Source organism: Buceros rhinoceros, unplaced genomic scaffold (assembly GCF_000710305.1).
Source record: "Buceros rhinoceros silvestris isolate BGI_N320 unplaced genomic scaffold, ASM71030v1 scaffold8798, whole genome shotgun sequence".
Taxonomy (NCBI): domain Eukaryota; kingdom Metazoa; phylum Chordata; class Aves; order Bucerotiformes; family Bucerotidae; genus Buceros; species Buceros rhinoceros.
This window is the reverse complement of record NW_010425061.1, coordinates 12,840-31,665: the sequence shown is the minus strand read 5'-3', so window position 1 is coordinate 31,665 and position 18,826 is coordinate 12,840. Positions and strand designations below refer to the sequence as shown.

At 45.2% G+C, this 18,826-nt stretch overlaps 1 protein-coding gene across 1 annotated transcript in view; it reads right to left on the bottom strand.

Annotated features, from left to right (window-relative positions):
- The window catches only part of CNOT1 (CCR4-NOT transcription complex, subunit 1), a 47,419-nt gene that overhangs the window by 20,868 nt on the left and 7,725 nt on the right, over positions 1-18,826 (bottom strand). The window contains exons 8-23 of the mRNA XM_010140997.1: positions 17,038-17,164; positions 16,630-16,740; positions 15,924-16,094; positions 15,345-15,472; positions 14,155-14,395; positions 13,088-13,207; positions 12,124-12,246; positions 11,736-11,887; positions 7,707-7,857; positions 6,574-6,775; positions 5,990-6,136; positions 4,815-4,939; positions 3,802-4,088; positions 2,447-2,525; positions 909-1,139; positions 151-291 (exon numbers count right to left, since the gene is read on the bottom strand). Coding sequence (XP_010139299.1) covers positions 151-291; positions 909-1,139; positions 2,447-2,525; positions 3,802-4,088; positions 4,815-4,939; positions 5,990-6,136; positions 6,574-6,775; positions 7,707-7,857; positions 11,736-11,887; positions 12,124-12,246; positions 13,088-13,207; positions 14,155-14,395; positions 15,345-15,472; positions 15,924-16,094; positions 16,630-16,740; positions 17,038-17,164 — 2,536 coding nt within the window. The remainder of the gene's footprint in view (positions 1-150; positions 292-908; positions 1,140-2,446; positions 2,526-3,801; positions 4,089-4,814; positions 4,940-5,989; positions 6,137-6,573; positions 6,776-7,706; positions 7,858-11,735; positions 11,888-12,123; positions 12,247-13,087; positions 13,208-14,154; positions 14,396-15,344; positions 15,473-15,923; positions 16,095-16,629; positions 16,741-17,037; positions 17,165-18,826) is intronic.

The window sequence follows — 18,826 nt, the reverse complement described above, 5'->3', positions numbered from 1 at the left end:
AAGATGACCAGAGTTTTGTGGTGGCACCTCTGCCCCCCCCAGCCATATTCATCACTTTTAACACTAAACGCCATCACCCACCACTGCTGAAGGGATTTCCAGGAAGATTTTTACTTTTTTACAATTTTACTGGTGTCATTCCATACTTGCCTTCTGTGTCATATTTGACTGAGACAGATTATTGAAGATGAAAGCAATTTTTTCCTGGACATTCTCTGGAGGTTCCACAATTCTCTCAGTTTGATCTGTTGCTACTAACAGCGTATCAATGTTGGTAGTATTAATGGAAGGCTGGAGGGATAACACAAACAGACAGTATATAAAGTTGACATCAAAAGAAGCTTTTTGCTCTGTTCTCTCATGTGAAAAATAAAACTGAGCTATGTCAGGTGACACTTACTGTCTCGGATTAATTTTCATTTATTTTCAGCAGCACTCTCACAGAGTGGTATTTTTTACTCTAGAAACAATCCATACTCAGCAAAATAACACTTGTACAAAGAAACCTCCAGCACTCACAGTCGCATGCAACAGGGGCCGCTGCACTGGCACCCATTAGGCTGAGAGCCTGCCCACACTGCCAGCAGCGAGCAGGACTTCGCCCAGCCGCGAGTCTCCACCACCACTTTGGTGCTGGTTTGGGAAGGAGAAATCCCAGCAGATTGTTTCTGAGAAAGCAGCCAACTGTAAGTGAACAGAGCGTGCCCCTACAGCTGCAGCTCTGCGCCTCAACACCACAGTTAAGAGGAAAGGAGATGCAGTTTTAAACATCCTTCTCCACAAAAATGTGGGTCATTTGAAACTCACAGTATAGAAATTCAATCAGATTTTTTCTCCACGTACTCACAGGTCAGCAATTTAACTTCTTTGCTTCTCCAGTAAGGGCACTGGAGTGATGCAGTGCTTACCGGCACGTCTTTCTTGAAGCTGACTCCAGTTGGACGGGTGATTGTAATGGTTTTTGCAACAGTGGTGGTGGTTGAGGTGGTTACTATAGTGCTGACTTGGCCAGCAAGAGGAGCTTTTGCTGGAACCTGGGCCTGGGCCTGAGCCTGGGCAAGTGCAATACTTCCAGGGGTGGTGATTGAACCCTGCATCTTCACAGGAGGATCTCTCGATTGCTGTCCATACTCGATGTACTAAAACGGGGTAAAAACAAGCACATACAAAAGTTCACATGCAGCAACAAAACTACAGGTTGAGTTTTAGCATGAGCAGCAGGCCTGAGCCTGGGCAAGTGCAATACTTCCAGGGGTGGTGATTGAACCCTGCATCTTCACAGGAGGATCTCTCGATTGCTGTCCATACTCGATGTACTGAAACGGGGTAGAAACAAGCACGTACAAAAGTTCACATGCAGCAACAGAACTACAGGTTGAGTTTTAGCATGAGCAGCACCTCTACTATATTTGCCAACAACCTCTGGACACCAATGCCATTAAGGGAACCCACAAGGTACAACCAAACACCCCTATAACGCACGTCTTGTCACTATTTACTGTCTTAGTGGAGAAGAGCCTCAAGCCCTGACCTCAGCAGGTTGATGCCAACTGTCTAGGGACTCAACACCCTTAAAATTTTATAGGGCATTACCGCAACACTCCCACCCCTGCAGGGGATAGCAGAGCAAAGAGGGGAAAGAGCCTAAGAGAAACACATGAGCATCAAGGAACTTGCTGCAAAGCAGGTAAGAGTCTATCCCGAGGACTCCTACAGCCACACAGAAACAGTCAAGCCTCAAGTTCACAACGAATAAGCAAAATCAGTTCTGACGTGTTCAACTAAGCTTTTGCATCCTCTAAAGCAGCTCCAGAGTAGAAAGAACACACTTTAGCACATCTATCCAGAAACAAGTAACAGCAGACAGCACACTGGCAGTTAAGGGACACGGTCTGAAACCTGTCAGTGAACTACGCTGCTCCTGGGCTTTGCAGGTTTGGGCAGATCCTCTACCTTAACATCTCCTTATTGAGATTATGCTCTCAAGCTCTGCTGCTGGGATTTGCTTTTCTGTACTTCAACAAGCAAAAGCACCTTTGCGGCAGACACCTTACCCCCTGCACTACAGGGTACATCGTAACTCTGCTCAGATATGAAGCTATGCACCCAGCTGAATGCCCTCTATTTTAGAGGAAAACTCCAAATCCTTAAGGGGCTGGAATGTGAATCTACTGACAGCCTTTAAAACCTTTGGGTGATGATGCAGTCACATTCAGGCGGTATAAACAACCCAAACAGATTGATGGAAACAGAAGAGGTACTGGATAACCACCAGTTAACCATCCACCCCATCCCAGGCAAATCCTTTGAGAAAAGGTGTTGGACTCTGTGGATGTATGCTATCTAAAACTGTGACAGCTCAGGCTATTTTTCAGAAGGAAAATAGGAATCTGCTTGAAGAATTCAAAATCCGAGAAAGCCAGTGTGCTGGTACACACACACTCACCTCCTGCAAATGGTGCGGGAACTGTATAAAGTGACTAATAGAAGCCAAGTGCTGACAATACTGGGGATAGTCCTTCAACCTGTCAGACAAAACACACATTAGTTGGGAACACTCAAACACGGCGTCACAGAATTCCTTCTGTGCTGCTTACAGTGGCTCTGCTATAAACAAAACATCTTCAGCAAAGGACTTTTTGTCACTAAACCCATTTGTAATGAATCCACGCAACAGCCAAAGGCAAGGTTTGTTCACAGCAACTCATCCCACATCTCAGTACTTCTGACTGAGCACACAACGGCATTTATGGTCAGCATCTGTGATAAGATTATGGGTAAGTAAGCTGTAGTCTGGCTCAGAGCATTTTAAACAGCAAACCAGTGCCCCTAACACCCACAGCAGAGGCTTCACCTATGCACTCCTCTGAACGCTGGACCCTGCAGCTACTCATTGAGAGCAAAACCTTTAGGTCCCACTTAAAACAGCTCTTAAGAGGAATAAGGTGGCTAAGCCTCAAGTCTGTCAACCTGAAGCGTCTATTCATCCTGCTCAGTTAACTCCACCAGACAATATCCAACCATGAATGCTGCTGCAGCTTTTATTACAGGCGCAGATGAACTAGAAAGGGATAATAAGGACTGCTGCAGCTTTTATTACAGGCGCAGATGAACTAGAAAAGGATAATAAGGACAGAAGATAACACGCTCCTTGCTTATGAGCCCACACTTTAAGTCCAGCTATCTCTAGTCATTAAAGAATTCTGGAAAGCTTTCTAATACTTTTTATATTCAAGTACCTTCTTGCAGAAGGGAGATTTCTCCCATGGGTGTACAATCCTGCCTACTATGGCAGCCTGCCTCGAGACCCACCTCTCCTACAATCCATTAAAAGCTCTGAGAAAGCTTTGAGACAGTTTTTGCCATCCTTGAGATTTGTGTGTAAAACCCAGTTCCTAGCCAGCCTCGCTGTGATGAAGAGCACACAGAGCTCTCCGTAACAATGCACCTGCAAAGAGTAATCACATTCGCCCTGTTTCTAACAAGCTGACAATTTCATTTAACCCAACACTTCACTGAATTATTTTTAGAAACAAAGTCCACTAGGTAGTTTCAGCATCTCAGTTTGCCCCACATTTATGCAGGTAACGCACCGAACATTTGGGTTTACAAATTAAGTCACCCTTTCACTAGCACATTAGCACATCCTGTTTCAGCTCAGCAGATCTTTAACGTGATCCTGACGTTGAGACGTGGAAATTTCTAACACATAAGTGATCCTGTACTGCATAATCAAAGCAGGTTCAAGGTTAACAAGACATCACATGTACTGTTGCAAGTGCTACCAAAATCCACACTCACCTATTTTTAAATCTATCTAGTGCAGCGATACCAAAATAGTACATTTTGGATGCAAAAGGCTTTCGTAAGGCTTCAAGAACATAGCGCAGGGCCAGGCCCAATGCCATATAAGTAACCAGTCCTTTCTCTATTATCCCACCAAAGAGGCAGGCTGTTATGTGCAGCTCTTTATCGGGGTACTGGGGAAAGAAACGGTATTCCTCAAACAAGTTCCTCAGCATACAGTTAAACACTTCTCGTTCCCGTTTGATGTTGGAGTCCTTAAACCTCTGCAGCATTTCCAAGACCTGCAAAGAAATGCCAAATTGTTACCAACAGATTTATTTTGCAACTGGACTGCAAACCCTCTTCCAGAAAACCTCATTCTGGTCACAGACACTACACCACTCCAACGAGCTTGCCCTTCAGACTTCTGTTTTCTCCCCTTTAAGTAACTCTCTTCACATAACACTTTTTTGTAACTGCTTATTCCATTGCTTCAAAACTAGGAAAATGAAAATTAACATCGTGTGTTCCATAATTGATAACCACACAAACATACTGAAGTCAATTGAAGTACTTCAAAGAGTAAGTACATCAGGCTGATAATTACTCTCGTAGAGGCTAACCAAAATAATTACGGAAGCTCAGAAGGTAGAGCTTAGGACACCTTTACCTGTTCGCATGTCACAGTCAGTTTTAGATCCTTTATATCCAAATATATTCAAGGTAAGTATAATTTACTGCAACAGTTTAAAGGAATGCTTGGGTGTTATTTGAAGACACGAGCTTCCACTCTGCACCAAGCCCCTCAGTGTCATTTTAGGAGCATTACTTTGACATCTAAAGTCTTCGGTCCAGAGAAGCTGCCTTAGAAATACACCATTTCAGCCCAGCACAAAAGTGATGCCCAAGCATCGGCCTCTGGCCCTCTATGACTTTTCCACTAGAACTAACACATGAAGGAATAACTACTATCATCTTCACAGCGTCACCTGGCCAGGGACTTGGAACCGCTGCCCAAGGGCACTCACCTCGTCTACAGACATGGTCGGATGCGGGGGATGGTTGTAAATACGCTGGAAGTAGCTGTTTGCTTCGTCATCTATTTCTTTGCTAAAGTGCTGGTTAGCCTCTGGCCACACCTGAGATAAGTCAGCTGCGAAAAAAGGGAACAGGCAACAGGCTCAGGACAACTTCAGGCGGTCAGGATTTCACCTAGCTCTTCCTCCAATCTGTACAGAACCTGCCAGTTCTCCAGAAAAGCAGGATACCTAACCCTGCCAGTAGGCAGGAATTGTATGTAAAATCCTGTTTTCATGGTATTTATGCAAAAGGACTGAATCCTAAAATAGCATCAACCTCACACTGTGCTATTGCTGGAGCGTGCTGCATCCCAAGCTAGCCATGCCTGACACCTGAACTGAACGATCGCAAACCAGGCCAGAAGGAAGCATGCTTCACAACACTAACATGCAGACAAACTCTCACACAACTTTCAGGCCAGCAGTGAGCTTCAAGCAAGTTTATACTCAATATGCAAACCCCAAAATATAAGCCAACAGTCACTACAGCCACCTCCACTGTAGAGACTGTACCTCTGCTTTTACGGAAGAGACCTAACAGCAGCAGGGAAGGTTTAGCATATGGCTATGCTTCCTAAGGGCAACCCTTGATTGCTTAAACCTTAAACTTCCTTGTGAACATATTTCAGAGGCCTAATGTGTTAAGGATAACGGCTCTGTGTTAGGAACCACATCGCTCCTTCCAAAACCCACCTTCCTTGATAGTCTTGTTTGTACCCAGCACTGCTTTGCCTGTCCAGCGCTCTGCTGCGGCAGGACCTCACCCCGACAGCTGTTTAACCCCCTGACAAACAGCACCAAACCCACCCTCTTACCAGGCGCTTACGATTCGCTGTAGGGAGGCCAGTGCTTTTGTTCAAAACAAAACACAACAAAAATGGGACACAAACACACTGCTCATGCAAATCCATAACGTCATATTTTTGTTAACAGCTTTTTAAAATCCCCCAGGCCCCTGGCAAGCTTTCAGCATCCAAGTTTAGAAGCACCTTTTTCAGACTAATGATGTAAGAATCACATTTCTACCCTTTCCCACCTCCAGATCCAAGCCTCCCCTGAAGGAAATGCAGATTAACTGCAGACCACAGTCACGCTTCACAGCCACAGACAACACTACCACTTACAAGGTTTCATCTTACTCTGCTGGAATGTCGGCTGGTTCAGTCCAGATGTGCTCAGCTTCCTTGCAACGAACGGGTCGTTGTTCACCGCAGGAAGGCCCAGGGCTCCAGTTCCTATGCCAGTCAGGCTACCCGTATTAAGGCCACCTACTGGAAAGCAAACCCGTAGTAAGGCCACCTTGGCACGCACTTACCACCCCCAGCACATGCCATTTCCAAGAACTCAGAGCTGTAGAGCTTTGTAACTGCCTGGTGTCAGCAGCTGTGTCACAGAATCACCTGGCTGGAAGAGACTTGTAAGATCACCAAGTCTAACCACTGCCAGGGTCCCTAAACCAGGTCCCCTAACCCTTTTCTCAAGCAATTCGTCTCTGTCCCAACCTAAAATAATGCCGCTAAAAATCTGTCAAAACTTTACTCTCCGCAGTCACACCACTCTGAAGCGCTTCTCAGCAGTGACCCAGGAGCAAGAACCAATTCACTCCCATGCCACATGCAGTTGTTTTCCCAGCATTTCCAACCCCAGCAGTAACAGCACCTGAGCTCCAATAGGTCAAAACCAAACCACTCCACCCAGCTAACAGTACCTGGGAGCTGCGAAGAGAGTCCTCCGATGCCACTGAAACCTGTCGTTTGGTTTTGGGTGGAGAGAGGGGGGAACGCTTTTGCTGGTGACTGAGGAGTACTGAAGGCAGAGCCCAGGTTCGGAGGGAAGCCTTGCATGCTCTGGGTATGAGGAGCAGCAGAGCCACCTAAGCTGAGCGATGCCATTCCTGCAAGCGAGTCGATCTGAGTGAAGAAAGGGAGATTATACACAGACATCTGTAAAATGCAATCAAGCTGATGTGGGGCAGGTTTTGTGTAAAGACAGCTATGAATCAAAACGTTCCTGAAGAGAGCTCTTCTACGTTACTTCAAACTCTGAGGTCATCCAGACCACCCCGAAAGATTGGTTTGTCTACAGAACGTGATTTCACGTTGTCTTCCACGATCCCATAAAATCCTGTCCTGTCAGAGGTTTGACAGAAAGGCCGGTTGTTCCATAGCGACACAAAGGTAAATGCTTACAGGAAGCAGCACGTAGATTTTTATCCAGTTTACACTCTGCAGTTTGCAACCTCAGACCTCACCAAGTCTTAGAAAGGCTATTTCACGTGAAGAACTTGTCACCACTGTAAAATGTGCCGTTGAAAGTAATTGCTAGAAGCAAAATCTGTCTGTAACGTGTTGCTCCCAGAGGAGGAAGGGATGACGAGTGGCAGGGAGTCACTTAAATGTACCTTGTTTTTAAAAGAGCAGTTCAGTTGAGAGCTGAAGAGCCCCAGTTATAACAAGTCCTTATGCTCTAGCACTGTTGCTTGGCCCGTGAAGCTACAAACAAGACACAGCGGGTTCAAAGGCAGTGCTTAAAATTCTCAACAGCCTAAGTAAATTTTAGGACTTTAAAAGAAACCCTCAGGAATTTTAAATAAACCACATCTCTATCCCTCCTCAGTGCCCCCTTGCTGCCTTCTTACAGACATTTGTGCAGTGAAAGACAGTTCCAAACCACAACCGCCAGGCACTATTCTGGAGTTACAAACAAATTATCTAGACATGCAAGCGTAAAACGAAGGGAATCAGATGATGTTTTACTTAGTCTTGCTGACAAGACTCAAACAGTGCAGCAGAACTAATACTAAATCCACACCACCACCTGAAAATGCAGCACGTTGCCTACCTGTACGGGAGAGATGGCATCCAAGCTGCTGGCGCTGGGCGGGCGTCCTTTTGGCATGACCCCGGGAGGCGGCTGTCTAGCCTTGTTCATGACGTTACTGCAGTTTGCGACCATGGTGAGGATCGTCTCCGACAGCTCCTGAGAGACACTCCTACAGCACAGAAGGAGGACAGTGAGCCCTGTACCGTTCGTAAAACTAAGGCCCCCAACTTATTTGGTTTTCCTGCAGAAATTTGGGCCATGTATCACAGTCCTTGGAAGAGCAGACTATCGACCACAGTCTGTCTGCTGTTGCCCACAGATGAGCTAAACATGGCTCAGCCTTGTGAATTAAAACACACCATAACAGATGCCACAATCCCTGGCTCAGATTCTCTCCTCAAGCCTCTTCCCTGTCTCCAGACTTCACCCTTTGTGGTTACGCCCATTCTGAATCTCATCATCCACAAGGTCTCTCTAAAGGAGGAAATATGACGTGACTACAGCTTGGGCTACACACTCCAAGACAAAAAAAGGATGAGAGATAAATACCACCACCTGCCTCACTGAAATTCATCTGTCTACAAACTGGAAGACAGGCTTCAGGCACAAACATCAAACTAAAACCGAGACGGGAAAGCTAACTGTTCAAGGAGATTATAACCAAAACCAAGGGAAAACTCAAACTCAGGCATGAAGGCAGTCAAGGGCAGTCAGCACCTCTCTCCAAAGCATTCCACGCCTGGCTGCTGTGTTCCCAAACAGGAAGAAAAGCCAGCTCTGCTGCTGACGTACCAACCACAAACAGAACACACCACTAACATTTTCCTTCTGAAAAATACAGCCAACTGTTGGCAGTTTTTCCTCTACCTTTTCGGTGAGGACAGTTAACGCAGCAGCCTCCTCTCTGTAACAGACCAATCCACCAACACAGCTTTGTTGAGTCATTAACTTTGTCCTCATTCTAACTCAATTTTCACAAGCTTTTACTGCACAGCTGTTGGGATGAGGGGAAAAAGAAGGAAAGAGGAACCATCCTGGAGACTAAGACACGGAGGCAAAGCGCAGATGAGCCTTCAGCTTTAGCAAGTATCCCATGGCAGGCTACACAGAGTTCAAAAACCCAACACCCGATTCCTGTTTTGAGAAGGTGCTATCAGACCTGCAGACAGAGCTCTTAGCACGGCACATGGGAGGCTCAGTGTGTACAACATGTATATTCCTGCACCCCAATGCCACACACTCGGAATCTTCACATTCAAATGTACGTATGACCAATGAACTGGCAGCACAGTACTTTTCTGAGGCAGGAGGCATTCCCACAGCTAACCAGGGAACAGGACTGGAGACTGAAAGGCTGAAATCTCACACAGTTACCACCCTCAATCTTCCACCCTCCCCTTTTTGTCGTAGCAGTCAAATTTGCTATCTTTCTGCTTAAATATGTGAAACAAATTCCGATTTGCTGCAGACAGATAATAGGGCACCAAACACTAAGAGAGGGCTCAACGATGCCAGGCTGGTACTCGCGGTGACCAGCGAGGTCGTTCGTGCTTTGGAGCAAACCACTAATGTTAGGTCCTGCCACCCAGATAGAGGAGGTTAACTTCATCACATCAAAAGACAAACTGCCGTATCAGGATGCAACGTCACAATATTTTTAGGTAGTTCAAAACAGCAGGTTGTCACAAAAATCCTTGCGTTTGAGGCAAAGGATACGAAGTAGTAAGCAGGTGGGCATGGTTTGTAACTGGATCTAAAAGAACATGTTCATATTTTCAAGTTCTATGTAAAAACATTCAGGCATCTAACCTAATCAGTGCCATTCCTGGAAGAGAACTACAGGGGAAACTGCAGCAAGAAGAACTTTGAAACCTAAGTGAGAAGGAAAAGCCATGGACCGCAGTCAGCCAGCTCTAGAGGACCTGCTTAAGGGAAGCTCCAGATCACTGGAGAAACAGGTTCACATCTCTTGCATTCTTCTATTTTTAACACTTTTTTATAAAACGAGGAAAGGCTTTCTCATTCCCCTAGGCACAGGTAGCCAGAAACCTCTTCCCTTCTTGAGGCAGGGACTGAGAAGGAATGACTATTCCCCATGCTGGTGACACTTGATACAACACAGCTGCACGGGAGAGGCAGCACTCTCCCTCAACTCACCACAGCTCCTGGAGGAGAGGGCTTGGGCAGCCTATAGTGCCTGTAACCACCCCACCTTTGCTTCAAAAGGCTCAGTAATAAACCAAATACTTAGTCCTTTTTGAAGTCTCACTGCTACATGACATCACCACTGCAGCGCTCACTACCAGTGATAAACAAGGCGCACCAAAAATAAAGAGTCTCTGGACACGCAGGGTCCTGGTGGCCAAGAAAAGCTTCTCCCTGGGCACAAAACAGGCCAAGAAATAACTACAGCCTAATTAAAGAGCAGGCTCCTAAATCAGATTTAGGAGATGGCAGACTTCAGCTAGTGAAGTAGAACTACCCTCCCAGACGTATTTAATATTTACTGTGATTTTAATCTCCTACAACTTCCATTCGTGACTGAAACCTAAGCTAATCACAGCAATTGCTCCATGAACAAAACCCAAGCATCTTCTTTTTAAAGATCAAAGAGAATAACTAATGGAAAACGACTGCAAGTAGGTCACATTCTTGCATAAAAGGGAATACAAGGAGCTATAAAAAGCAGCAAAAGCTGAGAGAATTGTGCCAGTAGAGAACTAGTGGCTCTTGGAAATAATTGAATAAGTGAAACTTGGTAACACATTAAGATTCAGAACACAGTGACATTAGAAGCAAGTCAGTCTCCAGTTAACTGTTAAAGCTCTACAATCACAGTACCATGCAAAATAGTGAATGTCAGTTTGCGAACTGTAGTCTCAGAAGATGCAGAGTTGAAAAAAAAACCAGCCATCTTTCCAGTCCGAGAGGTGTGCTAGACCACTGCACTGCAGAAAGAGCATTTCAACAGCATGCTGAAGCTTAATTGCACAGGTCCCAGTAGAAATCAGGGGAATCCTTTCTCCAAAAATCTCACACATACTTCAAATACCCATCGGGACAACTCTGTGTTGATACTCATTTCTTAGCGCCTGCATGAGCTGTGAATCATCCTGAATACCTTTAGAGATGTTTCTTCTGTATTTCCAGACAACACTGGCTAAGCCAACGGACACAACATCAGCCTTAGAGCAGGTGGCACATGCTCAAACACGCCAGCCTCTTTTGCTGTCAAGATCCAACTCTGAAACTAGCTCCACCTCCAGCTTTCAGCCTCTCTGGCTCACGTCACACTGTGCTATGCCTAATTATCTTCAAAAGATTCAGTTAAATACCAGCTTGATCTGACAGCGTTAAGAAGTGACACCACAAATACTTTACGACATTCAGGCATTATCACTAATGTGAACACGGTGTTCTAAAACAGCTCTCTAGGACCCGCACTTTTTTCCTTCTGGACTTACCTAAACCATCTGATGTGCAAAAGATCGTGGGTATTTGCTGTCCTTCGACTACTTCCAGACTGTCTCCAATGAAGACAAGAGAACTGACACGTCTAGTTTCAGTCTCCATTGCATTACAGTCACCACTTACACTTTTCTCCTACATGTAAGCGACGGCATTAGCCCTTTCTGACAGGGCACTGACCGCACATGGAGACATTCACTCAACACAATCACAAAATCCTTTACAGAGTCACCATTTTCCAAAGTGCTGTCCCAGTCTGTACTCCTCTACCCCTTTTAGTCCAAATTACAGCCCTCTAACTAGTCATTAACAACCACACAGGATCCAACGAGCCACCTCCCAGTTTCCAAGATCACCTCACATATTTTGTTATAAAAGCAAACAAGTTTTTGTGACCCAGCCTACAGCCTATAAGAAAAGTTTCACTGCAAAGTTCAAAATACTACTGAATCCATCCCTGCAAGCTTCTATAATCTCATTAACCGCGTTTTCCACGTGAAATTCCAAACCAGAGGTGACCATGTGTCAGCAAAGGAGCTGCAAACAGATTAGATGTTCAGTGTAAGCCACGATCCTTACCCAGCGCACGCTTGCAGACAGGCCAACATAGTTGCCAAGGTTTCTGGAGGAAGCTGAGCACTTTTGGGCTGATCTTTTTCTGGAGCAAGGCCACCCAGGATAGATGGACATCTCCTCTTTAAGAAAGTCATACAGGCCTGAATGAAGGGCTCCTGAGGAAAAAAAAAAAATGTTATCTTAACCTCTCAAACTGCATCCAAGCCACTATTTCAAACTTGGCAATTGCACCATGGAAAGAATTGCACTAAGCTATTATAGTTCAGTGAAAACGGTGAACTATCAGACCACGGACACTTTCCACAGCTTTACAGCTAATTACGAAATTGTTAGTGACTTCAGTGAGTCACTGACAGAGTGCAGAAATAAAAAAAGAAAAATCCTGCTTTACCCCATGCTCCCGAATTTTATCTGTGAGCCATTTGTCAAGTTTGAGGTATTCCCGTCGAGAGGCAAGTGCAGCAAGGTCAATAACAAAGGCAAATGGAGTACCATTTAGCAGCATTGACAAGGCCTGAAGAAAGAAAATCAGAAGACTACTAGTGAAGACACAAGGATACCCTCTCTCTTTTCCTCTAATCCTCCAGCAAGTGGCCGAGAGCTGCCAAGTTGATATTGTCCTAGCAGCTCCCTGCAAACACACTTCAGCCCTTTCAAAGCCCCTTTGAATATCTGCTCAGAAAGTTCATCTTTGAACACAGCAACTGCTACCACAAACCAACTTCAAGCAGCAGTTGGTGCTCGTGCACTTAAACGCTCAATTATTTGCGTTTAACTTTAGAAAGCATTAAGGTCTCGAAGAAGTCAGTCAACTTCCAGTCTCCTCTGTGACTGGGTGAACAACTAGAAAGCAGTAGTGTTCTTAAGGACCCCCATTCCATTAAGTTTGACAGTGCCACTGTCACACAGTATCTGAAGGGTATGTTCTACATTCCCATTTCAATGGTATTCAAGGTTTGAACAGTCAGAGCTCTCCCTCGATTTACAGTGCATTCACACAGCACGAGTTCTGTTACGCTCCTTCAAGTCACTTGTCAGCTAAGCCACGATAACCAGCTCCACTGCGAATGCCAAGTAGAATGTCTCAGGTTCGCAACTGGACCGGCTAGAAAGCACCCACAGCTGGCTACCACAGCTCAGCTGAACAGCACGTGAACAAGGACTGCGGTTTATTGCCTATTTTTATTTTTTTTTAAGATGAGGTACAGCAGCAACTACTGAATTCAGACATCCTTAAACAAAGTGATCCTTGCTAAGCCAGTCACACCCAAGTTAAGCTTAGCCCTTGTTAAAAGGGGAGAACATCTGCACGAGACACCAGACAGAAAAGAACAGCAGTGTTTTGCCAAACTCACCTTCAAGTCTTGCGCCACATCAAGAATACGTGACAGTTTTGCCTGGTCATACTGCTCCCCTCTCATGTACCATTCTGCCATGGCATGCATGATGAGCTGACGAATCGAAGGAGACTGACCCTAAGGAGAATTCAATGAGGACTGTACTTCGTGCCGCTAGGAAAAGGATCAGCTGTGTGAGCATTAAGAAGGCTATCCTACCTCTAAGACTTAACGTGCAAACTTATTCAGAGCTCAGGTTCTGAGCTGGGCTCTTTGTGCAATAAACCCTCCACGAGTGACGACTAAAGGATGTAGAACGACTACAAATGCTAAGTAGGCACATCCCCATCCCTTTCCTACCACTGTACAAGTCTAATTCCTCTAAATTGGAGAGAAATTGCTGAAGGCCATACCAGAAGGTAAATCCACAGAAGCCCACGTGTTTGCTCCTCAGAAGCACAGGGTTTGCCCGTAGTTGCCCTGCCTCTACATGGAAGCTCTCCTTGGAAAATGTCAACCAGTCCTGAATTTTCAGGAACCACCAGAAAACTCCTAAAACTCACGGACTAAAGTTTCTTAATAGCTAAAAGATGGAGGCTCTTCTAGGAAGTACAACAGAGATCACTTCGGTTTCAACCTCCTCACCTCTTATTGCGGCAAGTTTCTACACTTTACGTGTGTGAGGTTGAGAGTTTGGGGGTGCTGGGGGGAATCTGTTGCTGTTGTGAGGTTTATTGTGTTCTTTTAAAAAAAAAAAAAAAATCAACCTTTGGTTAAAACTGAAAGGTAAAAAAAGTCAAACTTAACTTTGATCTCTCTACTTCTCCAGGAATATTTTCTCAGTGAACACCATGCCTCTGTTCTGACTATATTTGCCCAAAGAAAATCGTATCACAACAGCTTCAAGACGGAGAGGAGACAACTCATAATACTTTGCAAAACCACTGCTCATTTACCTCTTGGGTTTTAAATCGCCCAGTTCATAAACTAATACCAGCACTGCTGTCCTAACTGTTCCACCCAGTTAACACTGTTTTCAGTTACTCGAACAGACCGCAGGTGCGCGCGCCGGTAGCAACACTCACCTGTCCATGCCAAGCGTAGTGCAAAATGATGGCAGAGTTGGGATGGTTGCCAAGGAAAATCGGCATGAGCGTGGAGATGAGTTCGTGGCGCAAGGTATGCCAGGACGTGTTGATCTGCAGTAAGGCCAATACCAACATATCTGGGCAATGCTTGATGGGAAAACTGAAGAGCTGCTTAACCTGCTCATACTGCCCCACTTCTGCCAACCGCAACAGAGATTCGATCAAATCCAGGCTCTTCCTAACAAAAGAAATAAAACAGGCAGACAAACGCCCCCAGAAGTTACAAAGTAGTTGGCTTACAGGATCCTGTGTTCAAGTGTTTTGTAGCCACAACCCAAAGATGATACAAAGCAATGCCCACAGCAAACAACCTGATACTGCAGCTCTTATCACACACAATTAAGCCTACAAGGCCATTCTTAACCATCAAAACCACCTCCTTTTTCTTTTTGACAAAGTTAAGAGCTTCTAAATCAGTTAGGGAAGAGGGAGAATCAAAAGCTGAAGTTGAAATAAAATTCAGCTAGAGGTGGGTCACTGGGATAATTTAGCTGGGAACATATTTGCAGAAATGGAACATACTTTTTTAAACACCTCCCAGTCCCCAGCTGTGAAACTGAGTGAAGGTATTCTATTTGTTTTGTCTGCTTTATGGCCAAGTCATCGGCACCTCCCCCAATTCACCTGTACTCCCCATCCTCTGGGTCCCTGTTCTGGGCCGTGTAATGGAACAGAAGCAAGTATCTTTACTGAAACCAGCTACACACACAGCTGGGTGTAAAGACCAGCTCAGAAAGCCGCACCAGGCACCTTCATGCAATAATTCAGCAACGGTTATATACATTCACCATATAAACCCTGCAGAACAAGTTTCTTTAATATCATCCTGGGAAAAACATTTTTAAATTCATTATCTCCCCTTGCTCACAGTATCTGCCAAAACACACCAGCAGAAATTCTCCAGACAACCAGAAGACTCCAGTCAAGGCAAGTACGTTTATATGATGAAGTTCTGACAATATGAGAACTTCCACCAATCAAACATGGGACAAATACTAATGGCTGATCTAGTGGGACATACACAGAGCTACAAATAAGTCTGGCTGTGTGGAAATGAAGACACGTTTGGCCAGACAAGTGATCTTACTCTAACACTAGATATGGAAAGCAGTCGAGAGCAGGTTTACCAGGTGGCAATTTCTCGATTGTCATCCTCTGGAGGTGCTTTCAGGATGTCTGTGGCAACAGTATGACAAGGGTAGTCAGCAAAACAGAAGATGTCAGGGTTTATGAGGGAATGTTGAATGAAGGAGAGCTGGAATAAAAAAAGGTCAAAAATAGTTTCAGTATTTAGAGTTTCAGGTTCCTTCCGCTTTATCAACTGCCATGTTTTTAAGAGTGATGCAAATCAACAAAGCAGTAGAGACAAGCCAAGATTTACTATCGACGTGTTTTCCATGAGACTGAACCTCCCACTTCTCCTCCCAGGAGTTCTCAAAGTGCCAGATACCGGTATGCTGAGGGTACTTGTTTGCAGGAAGCTGTAGCCCTTCTGTGTAAGCAGGTAAAGCCCCCAAAGCACAGCCATGCAGCAACAGTTCTACACACCAGAACCCTGCCAAAGGCGCACAGCAAACGACCTCCTCTGCCCAAACAACACAGACACCGTTCCATGCACAGGACATTCCCAACTCACACTGACACTTCCCGAAACTCATGAACTTCTGAGTGCTGTACGGTTACAGCAGAAACATTGATAAACCCACCTGGCCCTCTGCGTGCTTCCAAGGTCTGTATATGGCATTAACAGGAAAGACTTCCATGCCCAGCCCTCTCTGGATGCCAAACACTACGATATGCAGGCCCTTGCTGTCACGAATCTGAAACCCCGGATGGTCCAATTCATAGGTTACTACTTTGAAGTCCAGGCTAGGATTCTGCAACCAGGAAAAACAAGAGACCAGTCAGGCTTGAACATCATCTTTGGTGCTGCCTTTTAAGAACCCTTCTTCATGGTAGAAGCTTTCTGAAGCGTCACTACAAGACGCATTTAGAGCTTAGGAACAAGTAGCTACAAAAATATTTTGTTTCGTTTTCATCATTAACGCCTACAGTGAGAAGTTTTGAAAAACAAGGTGCCTGACGCACAAAACTTTCCGCTGTCAGAAGTAAATTCAAACACAAATCAGCTCAGAGAACACATGCTGGAGTACGTGGGAGCAGCGTGGAATAAATCTCAAGCTGCTCCCAAGTTAGCCATTCGGGCAGCTTTTATTCCCCACAACTCCTCAAAACATTCTCGTTCATGAGGAAGAAAACCCCACCAACCACTTCAGTACAGCAGCGCAATTATATTAATGCGATTCAAAGCCGTTCAGGCTGCTGGGAGCTTAAAAAGCTTTATAGCCACGCTGAGACACGCCCTTCTTTCAGATATTCCATGTAAAAACCCAAGATGCTTACAAAACTTACCAGCTCTTTAAGAACATCAATTAAGACCTCCACATTCCAGGTATGGGCTTGTGCTCCATCACTTTTATCTTTCCCTTCACTCCAAATCCCACTGCCAGGGGCTGAAATAGACTGCAAATGAAATACACCCCATCAAACACTAGTGAAAAATAAAGCCCTCTCAGAAGCCACAAGCCATGGAACTGCCTGCACTGGGAAGGTAAGCAGTTCAGACCAGTAACACCACCAGTTGCACTCTCCTGAGACTCTTTCATGCAAGAGGGAATCACCGACATTTACAACGGGACAGGTCTAGAAATGCTCAATAATAAACGCAATTCTGAAATTACTAATGGGGAGCATTTTAACTCCTCACTTTCTGCTGATTAAAATACATCTAATCCCCACTGCAGCGTGGCAGTTACTCACTTGTAATGGAATTCCATCTGTCAATCCCGAATGAGTTCGAGCCATCATCCCCAACACCCTGGCAACCTGGGCAGCCGTGACTTCCCGAACACCAAACTGCATGATTATGTTGCGACACTCCTCGACACTAAGATGCAACAAAACAGAGTTTGTAGTGTGAAAACCAGAGTCACTGAGGCACAACGTAAGACAGACCAAATCAAGTGAGTACAGCAGGGACAGCACATGGACTCTTGGTAGAAACTAACTGCAGGCTGCAAAGTATGAACTTCAGTTATGTTAGTCAAGTGATCAACAAAAAAATTCCAGGATGAGCAAGAAGAGAATTCAGTGGAAATTCCATGAAATGATTTCCAGCACAGACTCTGTGCCGTGCTACATCTACCGAAAGGAGGGCGAGGGATGTTTCACAGGCTCTGCTCTGTCACAGTAAGAGCACAGGGCAGGTTTAGCACTAGTCTCTGTTAAAAATGCTGCCAGCTTCAAAGACTGACGTTTTCTGCCAGCTAAAAGTGAGACTAAGGCTTTGAGAACACAGGGTTCGGGGGCAGCCGGGGCTGCCTGACATGGCATCCCTGGTCGGTGGTCACTAGCAAAAACCTCTGAGGAGCCAAAAGAACAAGGAGCAGATGCCAGGGTTTCAGTTCTGAAGTAGTCAGCAGTCTTTCTTTTAAAATACAGAACCAAGTAGTTAGCTTATGCTTCTTGGGGAATCTTCCTGTAACAAAACAAATCCCACACATGTTGGGGTCACACTGAGGGAGAAGACTAAGCCCCTTCAAAGCCAGCCACACACTTGCCGGCTCCTGTTATCACCAGAGCACGAAAATCCCTAACAACTGCATTCAAACGTGGAGCTGGATGTGTGCAGATAGATCTACAGCAGGAAATAAACCTCCAATATATTCAAATTAACTCTTCAATAGACAGCTTCTGACTAAAGTCGCGCTTGTCCTCCTGCTTTTCTAGTAACAAATCCAATTCACCCTTGTATATAAACAAAAATCAAAGCACTGCATCACTTGTGGAGGTGCTATAAGCAAAGACGCTGCTGACACCACCCCGCTCAGTGGGCGACAGCCCGTTTCACACAGCTCTGTCACGTTACGGGGCTGCCCATTTAACCCTCCAGGCCAGGGGCAGAGGGCAGGGATATGGAACACTACTGGAGATGTGGGTAATGTGCATCTACAAATACTCACTCAAACCCAGCGTGTGTTTAAGACAGGTGTATTTTTACTAAAATAAGCCCAAGCAGGCAGAGACTGATGCAGCTGTCACGATACTCTGGCAATTCACCATCATCATTAGATTCCACAGCTACAAATAATCTCAGTCATACTGGGCACTGTGCTGATCAACACCCAGCACGAACAGAAAGCTGCTGCTCGTCAACTCTTGAAGTGAGCCTATGACATTCAGTTCTTCAGAGATCCAGTTCACATGGACAGTGAGCTAACAGGAGCCTGTCACAGGAGCACAGCTCTTCCAGAGATCTCGGAGGATTTAGCTGGAATTTGTGTCTCCTGGCCCCTTTGGTTTTACTTCAAAACACAAGGATGATGGTCAAATTCTTCTAAAACCGTCACAAGGAATTTGATTACCTCCACCCAGCTCTTCTTACCACAGCAACACACTACACCACCTCAACAGACATGCTGTACACGTTGCAAGAAAGCAAAATATAAACCAGGAATTAAAACAAATGAGCTCATAATACTTAATGAGGTTCTAGTTACTTTAATACTCCAAGTGTTCTTTACCTTTTGCCTCAAGAAACAAAAAAGAA